Here is a 13,120-nt window from a genome sequence, read left to right as displayed (position 1 = left end):
TTGAGAGTGTGGCTGAGTTGTTATAGCTGTTATTGAATTAGTTAGTTAAAATAGCTTAAACTGCAAGATAGCCATAATGGCTATATAAACTGTATTCTCACAGTTGTAAAGATTGATTTAGAATTAATGCAATCCATTGCTTCTCTCTCTTTCTTTCTCTCTCGAAACACTCATAGTATTCTTAGTAGATTTTATGCATTCTTCGTTCTCTGTTAACATGGTATCATCATCGAGTCGATTCTTGGTGACCTTTTTCCGCTAATTTGTGATCGAAACGGAGGTAAAGCTCTTCGATCATATCTTTTCTGGTTCGGGTACAGATTCAAGAAAGCAGTATTATCAGGTTCATGGTTCTTTATGACATCTTGCACTCTATATGTTTGATGGAATGTCGCAGTCAAATTTTTTGCTTCAAATTTCATAATTGTTAGAGGCGATACCCATAAGTGTTGAAATCATGGAATGTATAGATCAATGAGGTGTTTGTTGGGATAGAGAGGCCGATAGCCATTTTCCTTTTATGTTTCACTTCAGAAAGGCTGATAGCCAGCAGTGTGCGTAGTATTCTTGCTGTGTTTTACGTATGAAAGTTGAGATTTCATCATTTCATCAGAAAAGCCGATAGCCAAAAGTGTGTGCATAGAATTCTTTGTGTGATTTACATACGAAAGTTGAGATTTTATCGCTTCAGAAAGGCCGATAGCCAAAAGTGGTTGAAAAGTTCTTACGAAGATTCAATTTGTTGCTAAAATTGATACAATGGTTGATTCAAATGTCAAGATTGAATGGTTATTGGGAATATTGATTGTAAAACTTCAAGATGATAATTTTGTTAAGTGGAGCTATCAATTTCAATCAGTTTTAAGGGGATATGATTTGTTTGATTTCTTTCTTGGAGAAAATCCTTGTCCATCTAAGTTTGGGGTTAATACGGACACTAGTGTAACAAAGGAAGTTACTCTATCTGTATAAAGAATGGGTAAGAAAAGATATGGCATTGCTGAGTCTTCTTATTACTACTTTATCTGATGAGGCTATGGAGCATGTCATTGGGTGCAGAACATCTCATGAAGCCTGGACATGTTTATAAGAAAGGTTTGCATCAATCTCAGTTGTTCAGGTTAATCAGTTAATGACTGAATTACATACAACACAAAAAGGAAGAGAATCTGTGGATAAGTTCTTAATGAGGCTGAAGAATATAAGGGATCAACTTGCTTCTGTAGGAGAAAGAATTTCAAATAATGATTTAATGATTGATGTGCTATCTGGTTTACCTGTAGAATTCGAAATGATTAGGACAATGATCTTGGCAAGGGATACAACTCTATCTTTAAAAGATTTTAGGGCTCAACTTCTTGTTGCAGAAGGGAGCATTGAGTCCAAGATGCAATCTTTGTTAAGTTTTATTGCTGCAATGTGTGTCCAAGGTGAAGGATCTAACTCTCAGCGATATCAGGGCTGTGAACATGGTGAAAGCTCAAATACACAAGGAATGCACAGAGGATACAATGGAGAGCAATTTGGAGATAGCTTTCAAGGTGGCTCTGGTTTTCTAGGCAATGGAAATAACAGGAATGGCAACACTAATTACAATACTAGAAATAACAGTAACAATTTCAAGAAGTTTGGGAATGGAAACAACAACTTTAAGAATTCATCTTCCAGATTTCATAACAGGAATGGAAATTGGGGTAATAACAATCACTTTGGGAATGGAAACAATAGCTATTCTGGAAATGGAAAAGCTCATCAGAGTGGAGGAAATGGCTATTTTGGTAATAATTATGGAAATGGAAGTTCTTTTTCTGGCAATGGGAGTCTAAATGGTGGCAATGAGAGTTCAAATAGCTGCTACTCTAAGTCAAATTGGGCTGGAAATACTAATTTAAGTCTTCTGTATCACCAGAGTGTCAAATATGCTCAAGAAGAGGACATACTACACCAAACTGTTATTACATATCTGATAATGGGAATGTATAGAGTTCTGGTCCTGTGATGTGTCAAATTTGTGGAAAAAAAAAAGGCATATTGCTCTTGAATGCTATCACCAGAACAACTATGCTTACCAAGGTAATCCATCACCTTCTTCTCTTGTTATGACTGCTCAGACAAACATTGAGTCAAATGCGTCTACTGGTTCAGTATTTCCAAATGAAAATGGACATGGTTTTTCTACTGAAGATCATTGGATCATTGACACAGGGGTTACTCATCATATGACTGTTAATCTAAATCATCTCAATAATGTTACTTCATACACTGATAATGAGAAAATTACTATTGGGAATGGTACAGGTTTATCAGTTACTCATATTGGTTCAACTTCAATATATGTGCCTCATAATGCTATATTGTTAAGAAATGTGCTTTGTGTACCTACAATTGCTGTCAATTTGTTATCTGTTAAAAAGATGTGTAAGGATAATGGTTGCTGGTTTATATGTGATGATATTGTGTTTTTATACAAGACAAGGCAACTAGGAAAATACTTTACCAAGGAAAGAGTGATGGTGGGGATTTGTTTACGATAACAGTGAATGTGTTTGCTGGGTCATTTGCTGCAAAGTTGGGAAGATGTTCAGCTTTTCTGGGGAAGAAAGTTCAAGTTTTAGTATGGCATCAAAGGTTAGGACATCCATCTGAGGAGGTTCTTGCTGCAATGCTAAAGAAGTCAAAGGTGATAGTTAGTGCAAATTGTTCACAATCCTTATGTTCTTCATGTATTAGTGGTATAATGACTAGGCAACCTTTTCATGTAAAATAGTCTGAAGCTACTTTTCTTTATGAAAAGATACATACTGATGTATGGGGGCCCTCTCCAAAGGTGTATGTACAAGGATATAGGTACTATATTAGTTTTGTGGATGAATATTCTAGGTTCATTTGGATATTTCCCATGAATAATAAATCACAAGCTTTTGATATATTTGTGAAATTTTATGCCTTTATTTTGAATCAATTCAATGCTACAATCAAGTGTTTACAATCTGATGTAGGGGGGAGAGTTTTTAAGTAAGACATTTATCAGTTTTCTGGAGAATAAAGGAATTCTCATATGATATCTTGTCCATATACTCCCCAACAAAATGGCCTTACTGAGAGGAAGCATAGACATGTGGTTGAAACTACTGTGACTTTGTTGACTGAAGCAAATTTACCAACTCAATTCTGGTATCATGCATACACACATGCTGCATTTCTCATTAATAGGATGCCAAGTAGAAATCTAAGTATGAAGTCACCATAACAAGTAGTTTTTGGAATAGAACCTGAGATTCAACATCTAAAAGTGTTTGGTACTATAGTTTATCCATTTTTGGGACCATATAATGAGAACAAGTTGTAGAAAAGGTCAATTCAGTGTGTATTTCTTGGCTCTATGATGGATATAAGGGAATAGCTTGTTACAAAATTAGTACTGGTAAAATAATCATATCAAGACATGTTATTCACGATGAGGAGGTTTTCCCACATACAAAGTAAAATCAGTCACAAAAATGCAGAAGTCTTCATAATCAACACAGGATAGTTCACACAGTCCTTCAGTTCCAATTGTGACGCAGATGCCATTTCCCAATGGCAATGGTTATGCAGGACAGGTTTTCGAAGTACAAAATGGGAATGATAATACATCAGTTTAAGCAAGTGAATCACAGGAATTCAGTGGTGCAAATTCACCTTCATCTTCACACAGAAATGGTTTTCACAGTCTTGATCAACATGATAGTTCCCATCACCATCACTCTGGTATCTCAACTAGTATTTCTTCTATGTTGCCTATCCATCACAATTCTCAGCTTGAGGTAATTCTGCCCATCTCTCCATTAACCAGTTCATCTTCTGAGTCTTTACTTGCTGAAATACTAGAAAATATAGTCCAAACAAGGTTAAGAACTGAAGCTATAGAAAGAAAGAATTATGCAACATTGGTGTTTTTTTGTCCTCAACTTCAAAGTTTACAAGTCACAATTGAAGATCCATTTGTTGGAGGGTTTTCTTTTCTATCTGAGATTACAGATTCATCTAAACCATCATGTTTCAGAAAAGCAGCATCCATGTCTCAGTGGCAAAATGCGATGCAAGAAGAGTATGATTCTCTTCGAGCTCAAGGTACTTCGAACTAGTACCTGTTCCTGAAAATAGATCTATAGTTGGCAGCAAATGGGTGTATAAGGTGAAAATGAACCATAATGGTAGTATTTCAAGATACAAGGCAAGACTTGTAGCTCAAGGTTTTTCACAGGAACATGGAATCGACTATTCTGATACTTTTAGTCCAGTTGTGAGGCATACAACTGTAAGGATCATTATTGCATTAGCTGCTATGAGCAGGTGGGAGTTGAAACAACTTGACATAAAGAATGTGTTTTTTGCCTGGGGAGTTGCAAGAGGAGGTGTACATGAAACAACCACAAGGCTTTGTGGATCCCAGTCATCTAACTCATGTTTGTAAGTTGTTGAAGTCCCTATATGGTTTAAAACAGGCACCTAGAGCCTAGAATTCAAAGTTTACAAGCTATCTACAAGCAATGGGATTCACTACATCAGTCTCCGACACAAGTTTGTTTATGAAAACAGATTTTGCAGATATAATCATTTTACTGTTATATGTGGATGATATTATTTTGACTGGATCAAGCTCAGTTAAAATTCAAAATGTAGTCCAATAATTGTCAATAGTGTTTGATTTGAAAGATTTGGGAAAGCTCACTTACTTTCTTGGTCTACAGATTCAATATAAATCAAATAGGGACATTTTTGTTCATCAAGCAAAGTATATAAAGGATCTCATTCATAAATCAGGAATGGATTCTTGTAAACTAGTTGTTACTCCTTGTAAGCCTCATAGTCAGCTCCTATGTTCAGAAGGTACTCTCCTTGCAGACCCTAGTACATACAGAAGCATTGTGGGATCTCTACAATACTTGACATTTACAAGGCCTGACATTGCATTTGCAGTCAATGCAGTGTGTCAATATATGAACTCCCCAACTGAGATACATTTTGGTGCTGTCAAAAGGATTATAAGATATTTGCAGGGAACAATGCATAATGGGATAGTGTATTCTGCATACTCACAACCTATTCTCACAGTTTTCTCAAACTCTGATTGGGCTGTAGATCTCAATACAAGGGGGTCTGTCATCGGGTATGTTGTTTATCTTGGGGAAATCTGATTTCATGGCAATCAAAGAAACAAACGTCTGTGTCCAAAAGTTCTACAGAGGCTGAGTATAAAGCTCTTACTCATACTGCAAAAATAGCTTGGATTAGACAAATTCTCAGAGATTTGAAATGTTCAGTGCCTCAACCTGCAATAATCCACTGTGATAATATGTCTACAATAGCGTTAAGTTCAAATCCTGTCTTCCATTCCAGAATCAAGCATCTAGATATAGATTATTATTTTGTAAGGGAAATAGTGCAGAAATGAGATCTTGAGGTTCTCTACATTCCAACAGAAGAACAAACTGCAGACGTTCTAACTAAGGGGCTGCATAGTTCTTTGTTTCTCAAGCATTGTTACAATCTAAAGCTTAGGAATCCCAGCTTAGATTGAGGGGGAATGCTGACTATACATCTATGACTCACCTATGCTAGCTCATCAGTCCACCTCATCATTCTAGCTCAGCAATAGTTAGTTAAACAGTTAAGAGTGTGGCTGAGTTGTTATATTTGTTATCGAATTAGTTAGTTAAAATAGCTTAGACTGCAAGATAGTCACAATGGCTATATAAACTGTATTCTCACAGTTGTAAAGATTGATTTAGAATTAATACAATCAATTGCTTCTCTCTCTCTTTCTCTCTAGTTCTTTATTTCTCTCTCTAAACACTCATAGTGTTCTTAGTAGATTTTATGCGTTCTTCATAGTCTGTTAACAAGTGAATCCAATTTCAGATTATGGTACACTTGCCAAATATTAAGGTCTAGAGACTTCTTTCGTTGTGGGACATGTGGCTATTCTTTTTAACCAATCAGATTAAAGTTTGTGAGAAGGCAGTAATTAGGTATAACTTGGAATTCCGTGGGTAATTTTGTTGTAGAGTAATTGTCTTCCTTCACGATGTTGTCAAATTTTTATGGAAAAATAGGGTCTAATTGCAATATTAAATCACATAAAAAATAAAAAATAATTCATGCAATTATATATCAAAGTAATGCATGCACACAAGTAATCAATGTTAAATGAGTGCGACATAATGGATTAGAAAAACTTAAAAACATGGTTGAGGCAAATGTTAGACACTTTGTTCTTAAGACAAGTTTATGCCCCACTACGGTGCTTATTATTGATCGGCACTTGTCTCTCAAGATACAATGACCACGTCTTTATAATAGTAGCACTCCAAATCACAATGCTCCAATGAATCACAATTGTGTTGAATACTCTCTCATATGGACTCAATGAGATTCTCTAATATTTAGTGCACTATATGTATGATTATGTAAAACAATGAAAAGTTATTTTACTTATTTATAGAATTTGAGATACTTTCTTTGGAAAACATGTGATCATTCATGAAGAGTAAAAAATTACAACTCTTCATTAGGACAGACAAATATTTCCACCAAAAGGCATCACTTCTAATTTCCATTCAATTAATTAATTTAATATAATAAAGATAATATTAAATTTTCAACATCTTTAGAGAGATTTTTCAGTATACTGAGAACACGGTTCCGCACATCAAGTGTCATAAAACAAGTAATTGGATACTTGAAGAAAAAATTACAAATAATTGTATTATGACACTTGTTCTTCTAAGTCATGTTTCCGACACATTGAAAAATTTCTCCACTCTTATCGCGTTTATATTCCCATGTAAACTAAGCTCACATGTTTTTATATGCACCACGCAACCGTAGAATTTTGACTTGTAGCTCACTTCCAACCAGCTTTGTGTTTTTTATGTAGTGCTTTAACTTCCACGTTTGATTATGGCATTTAGCTTGATCATAAAATCAAAGAATCTAGGAAAAGAAATAAACATCTGTATACTTAAGAAGAAAAAAAACGTGTATCGAATTATTTCCCTATCAATATGTGCTTAATTTTTTTTTTAATAAATAATAGTATCTACACTAAAAAGAGTGTTGGGAGAGAGAGGGGGGGGGGGTGTTTGTGTGTGTTGTGCATTAATGGACAAGTCATAATAATGTGGTGTTGAACACTTAGATAATGGTGGGGGTTCAAATCATGTTGGTGACTAATCTAATAAAATTAATTGTTTGACCAAAAAAAAAATAATGTGGTTCAAATTTGTCTCTGGAGAGCTCGAACCCAAGACCTCTCACTTACAAGTGAAAAGAAATATCACTAATCCGTAGTACTTAGTGACCATTATATTCTTAATTGTATCATTATCAATTAATTATGTGTAGGGAAATTTGAATCCAAAACTATGGTGTCAAATAAAGCATTATGTTCTCTCTTTTATTGAAAGACAACCAATAGAAGTCTCGAACAACATCCGATAAAGTTGGAAGACCATAAAAAGCTCGACTCAAAACCAAAATATCCCATTCACCAGAAGTCTAAAACCTCGAAGAGAATTTAACCTGTAGGGTCTGAAACAAAGAAAGAAATCTAGAGAGAGAGAGAGAGGGAGAAATTAATTGGAGAAGCAATTAAGTAGATTAAAGATGTGCAGGGTGCTTATGTTTATATTGTGCCCGGTATTAGTCATTCTAGTCATCGGGGCATTTTTTGGGTTGGGTCCGTTCGCAAGGGTGAGACATTATCACATTGTTAACCAGCAGCAGAAGGAAGCTGTCGATTATTCCTGCTAACCAAATGATGATCACAATGGATCTTTGTGCATGAATGGGACTGCAAAACAGTTCTTGGATTCCGGGGCACCTCCAGCGACCACAAATAATCTATCCAAGTCAAGGAGGACTTTTGATCCGGGTGGTGGCGGGTCTGATGTCGGGGATGGACGGGAGGGCACCGATGAGACCGTGGAGGATGTCAAGGAGGAGGCTGCCAAAGGGGAGGCCGAGGATCAGGCTGAGATCTAGGGTTTAAAGGTTAATCTTAGAATTTTTGTTGATTTGTGGTGGCCCTTCTTTGTTTATTTATTGAGTTAGTAGGCCTTGATTTGTATTGATGGCCCTTTTGTTTGGCTTCAGTCATTGTTCTGATTATCTGATAATTAACAAGGTTCAGTTAATTATCAGATAATCAAAAATAGAATGAAGCCAAACAAAATGAGGCAATCAATACACATAAAGGCCTACTAACTCAATAAACAAACAAAAAGAGGCAATATACAGTTGAAGGTCTACGATGTAAGGGTGAACAATTGCTATTTTGTGGTGCGGAGCTAGCAGTTTGGGTTGTCGGCCGCTTCTGATTTCCAGACAGCTGCGACAGGTCAACCCTCGCTTAGGTTTCTAGGGTTTACTCTACTAACCATATTTGTGCCTTTACCGTTTGAGCCCCTATGGAGAGGATCTTTCTTTATGGGTTGAAAATCTTTTATGTTATTTTATTTATGTACTATTTTGTAATTGATGCACGTAACAATCATCATACTTTGTTTGCACAAGTAACACCTTCTTTCTATATGCCAGCCCTTTTTAGAGCTATTTACTTTGTAATCTGTCCGTCCGGACTTTGTTTTATGAATGTTCTCCACGACGTACTTAGAACACGTGAATCTCACCTTCATAAAACAATACACAAATAGTAAACGTTGTAAATTAAGTTGATGATGTATATATGACACCAAGAAAGGAAACCCAGGTATGTTATTATAAGTTATTTTGTTGAGAGTCTAATATTAAGAAATACAAGTGAATATATATTTTACAGAGCTGATTAGGCTAGGCTACAATGTACAACGAGTCAATCATAACTACTCGACACAAATGTTATATATTATTAATTAATAGGGATTTTTGAACTTTAATTCTTGAAGAAGATTAAAATTTAATAAAAATTTGGTGTTAGATTGGATATTGATTTTAGTCCTTCAAGTACTTAATTCAAATTCAAATTATATTATTTTTGCTTTAATATTTAATAGATATCTTATTTAATACATTAAATTTTAAATTTATTATTATACACATTTTAATTCATTAATTTTATTTAACTTCCTCTCATTAGTCTGTATCATAATATTTTTTACTAAATTGGCGTACCGAAATGTCCGTAGCTAAATATATTGTAGTGAATTAGTGGCACATAAAAAAATATGCAAAAACATAAGTGTACCAAAAGTTTTGTACCTAAATATATGATACTAAACTAGTGTAACGAAATGTCAGTACCTAAATATATTATATTAAAATAGTGTACCGAAATGTCTGTACCTAAACATATTATTACTAATCTAGTGTACCAAAATGTTCGTACCTAAATATATTGTAATGAATTAGTAGCACATAAGAAAATATGCAAAAATATAAGTGTTCCGAAAAATCTTTACTAAAATATTTTCTATATAAGATAAAATTATAAATAAAAAAAGAGATACATTGAATACATATGGTGGCATTAAATAGAGTTTAGGGACTAAAATCAAATTTTAATCTTGTATAAGATATTTTTCTAAACGTCATCTTATTTAAGGATTAAAATCTAATTTTCTATTATTAATATCAATGTGACTTGAACATGAGACATTTTACTTACAAGTGAAATTGCTATTTCCATAAGTATTTATAACAACCTTATATCCTGCATAGATAAAGCGAGTGTTAAAACCATTTGTCGTTCAAAATACAGGGAGGAAAATGTATAAATCATTGCTTCTGCATAGATAATAAAGGAAGTGTTAAAACCATTTCTCATTCAAAATACAGGGAGGAAAATGTATAAATCCATTGATTTTGATTTGGGCTATATCAGAGCAAGGACTTAATGGGATATGGTGTCAAGTATGCATTCCTGCTGCTAAAAGTGTTTATAGTAAAAAATCCTTCCAATGATATAACTCCAGTGTATGAACTTCTTGGGTGCAACTTTCACCCCACTTGAGAAATGATTCAGCCCATAAATTTGGCTAAAACTAATCGACTCCACCTTTGATTATGCATATGTGCATACAGCCCCAAAAGGGAAGGAACACTTTCGTCACCTTAAAATAAAAAGATAGAAAGAAAGAGAAAGGCAAAGGACAGTGGAAACTTCGGTTTTGATTAGCATGTTATAGGAATTATAGTCCTTTTTGACTTCACAGAAATTGCTTTCTTCAACAACATCACCAGGCGTGCAGTTGCTTACAAGTTTGTAACCATTTCGTGTTTTTCTTGTCGATTTTTTAGCTAAAGTAAATATTTCGTTTTTAGTTTTTAATTTTTACATTTTTGTATTTGAGATATGAGAAACGTAAATAAAAATAAAAATAAAATCGAAATTATTATCAAACCAAACCCTTATTTTGTGTTTATTTCCATAATATTTTGGCCCAAGTCGAGCTTCCTAGCCTCTAAACCACGCACACAAAAGGAGTAGCATGCCTGAATTATATAATGGCCGGGGTACCCAAATAACCGTTTTCTCTCATGCCAGATAACATCATTCTTCCGTCAAAATTAAGAAAAGAGCTGACTTAGTGTTAACCTAGTTCATAGAATGAGTACTCATTTCTTGGTGTTAACCTATGCCCCCTTCTCTATAGCTTGGAATAAGGGTTATGCCATACAATCTCAATAGGATAATGCTTTCCTTAATGAGGAATCCGTATATCCCACTTCTTTCGCATAATGTATATTAACTGTATAAACTTCATAATCTGAACTATTCAAGTTTTTCAGGTTGACGGGCCAAGGGCCCATTCCAACAACATCGATACTGTCCCCACTTTACCACCTGCCCAATCCGTCGGGTGTGGGGTTTTATCACAAAAGGCATTGAGTTCCAACACTCCTCTGCACGTAAGACCCCATTTTATGGGTCACACGTGGAGATTCACACATCAGCAACCACATGGAGCCATGTCGGGGCTCATCCATCGCGCGGGTCCAAACGGGGACCCACCTAATCAAGTTGCATCTTTGGCCTACGTGGAGTTTTATCACAAAAGGCATTGAGTTCCAGGTTTTTCAGGTTAACGGGCCAAGGGCCCATTCCAACAACATCGATACTGTCCCCACTTTATCACCTGCCCAATCCGTCGGGTGTGGGGTTTTATCACAAAAGGCATTGAGTTCCAACACTCCTATGCACGTAAGACCTCATTTTATGGGTCACATGTGGAGATCCACACATCAGCAACCACGTGAAGCCATGTCGGGGCTCACCCATCACGCGGGGCCAAACGAGGACCCACCTAATCAGGTTGCATCTTTGGCCTACGTGGAGCCATTTCGAGACTCACCTATCACGCGGGGTCAAAGGGGACCCACCCAATCACGTGGCAGTACGAGCCCGTCCCTTGACTCTGATACCATGTAGAATTTTTCAGGTTGACGAGCTAAGGGCCCACTCCAACAACACCGATACTGTCCCTACTTTACCACATGCCCAATTCATCAGGTGTAAGGTTTTATCACAAAATGCCTCAATGTTAGTTAGAGTTGAGTAATTCTATATAAACTGCCTCTTTCTTCTTCCCTCTGTTCGATGTGGGACAGATTGAGTTCCAACAATATGAAACTAACCGACGTGTAAGTACTACATATACGATTATAATTCTGTATGAATCTGAGATTTGCATGAGCATTGAGTTGTCCATGAATCTCACAGAACTATTTGAACAGTTATACATCTAATGCAATGTGCAGCAGGGAAATAAGGGAGATATATGGTAGATAAATTTTTCACTGCCGGAACACACGACCAATTGGTTGAATTTTTTTTTTTTTTTTAAGTTTCAAACCAATTTTATTGATGCACTTGGTGTACTAAATCGTGTTTCCAATACATTGAAAAATCTCTTAACATGATAATTGGCATTCGACCAGTATACTAATTATTCTTTCTTGTTTTACCTTTAATTTACTAACAATTTTGACCACAATACATGCTTAAAAGAGAAGCCGTCTCTCACATAGCTTTAATTAACTAACCAAAACAAAAGTTAATAAGTAAAGTTATTATCTAAGACCATTGATAAAGAGAACCCTTCCACTAAGTGGTCCATTAAATAGGGTACAAAATGCAAAAAAAGGTTTGGAAAGCTTTCCCTCTGCAATCATTTGAAAGTGGGGGATCCAACGTTCGAAAGTGGACCTAATATATTGGACTTTGCCTCTTCTTCGTTTCAAAAAATAAAACCCGAACGTATACTTTCAATAATTTTTGCCTTTATTTCATCAAAACGTGACCCGGCCACCACCAGCTGAGGACATTTATTGAAAGCTGATACTTGCTTTTCCTGATTGACACCAACTACATCAATATGGCAAATGTGTCATTTGATTAAGATGCACGTTAAATAATTAAATCTATGTAAATGAATGAATAGTAACTTACAATTAAATTAATAATTAATTGATCTATTCTGAGTTAAATCAGAACAATCTGCTGGGATTGTTCATCAAACCATCCTTTTCTTTTTCACAAAACACTAGGATATCGGTGAAATTAAAGAAAGTAATGGACATATTTGGCAGGTCCTGCAGCTCAAAACTTTTAGAACAATTATCGCCAATTAATTAGAAAATAATGGGGCTCACTAAAACACAGATTTCCTTAATTAATTTGGTACATTGTGTTGTAAGATTGTTAATATGTACCGTACATTTAAAAGGAAACTTGATCAACAATCTAAACCTGAAATTTAATAACATAACTTGTATGACTGTTTTTTTAAAGGATGATAACCGATTAAACGAGTCGAACTACACATAAGATTTGATCATCAAACTACAATAGTAGCATTCTTCTCCAAACCCACACAAGATGGTTAGAAAGAATCAAGACTCCGAGATTAGCCATCAACTACAAAATAAACTACTGTCATTTTGCTCAGAATGAGTAGAAACGGCTAACTCTCCAGTAGATGGCTACCTAACAAGAGATAAGTTCTCTTCAAATAATGACTATATACTCTATGATTGTATTGACGACCTGAATTATCGTTGTTCCACTCCACAGGACCAACCTTGAAAGTCACGCTAAAATGGATAAGTCGGCTAGATTATGGGCAAAATTAAGATT

The 13,120-nt window shown here is 35.4% G+C and overlaps 1 protein-coding gene across 1 annotated transcript; it reads left to right on the top strand.

Annotated features, from left to right (window-relative positions):
- The first annotated feature begins 1,132 nt into the window (after positions 1-1,132).
- LOC103956961 (N66 matrix protein-like) lies at positions 1,133-1,999 on the top strand. Its single transcript, XM_009369018.2, has one exon. It carries the CDS (start codon positions 1,133-1,135, stop codon positions 1,997-1,999), a length of 867 nt encoding a protein of 288 aa, XP_009367293.2.
- The last annotated feature ends 11,121 nt before the right edge of the window (positions 2,000-13,120 follow it).

This window comes from the organism of the source record quoted next, unplaced genomic scaffold, assembly GCF_019419815.1.
Source record: "Pyrus x bretschneideri cultivar Hongxiangsu unplaced genomic scaffold, Pyrus_bretschneideri_v1 Contig51, whole genome shotgun sequence".
NCBI classification, from domain to species: domain Eukaryota; kingdom Viridiplantae; phylum Streptophyta; class Magnoliopsida; order Rosales; family Rosaceae; genus Pyrus; species Pyrus x bretschneideri.
Note: the sequence above shows the minus strand (reverse complement) of the source record. Positions and strands in the feature narration are given on the sequence as shown.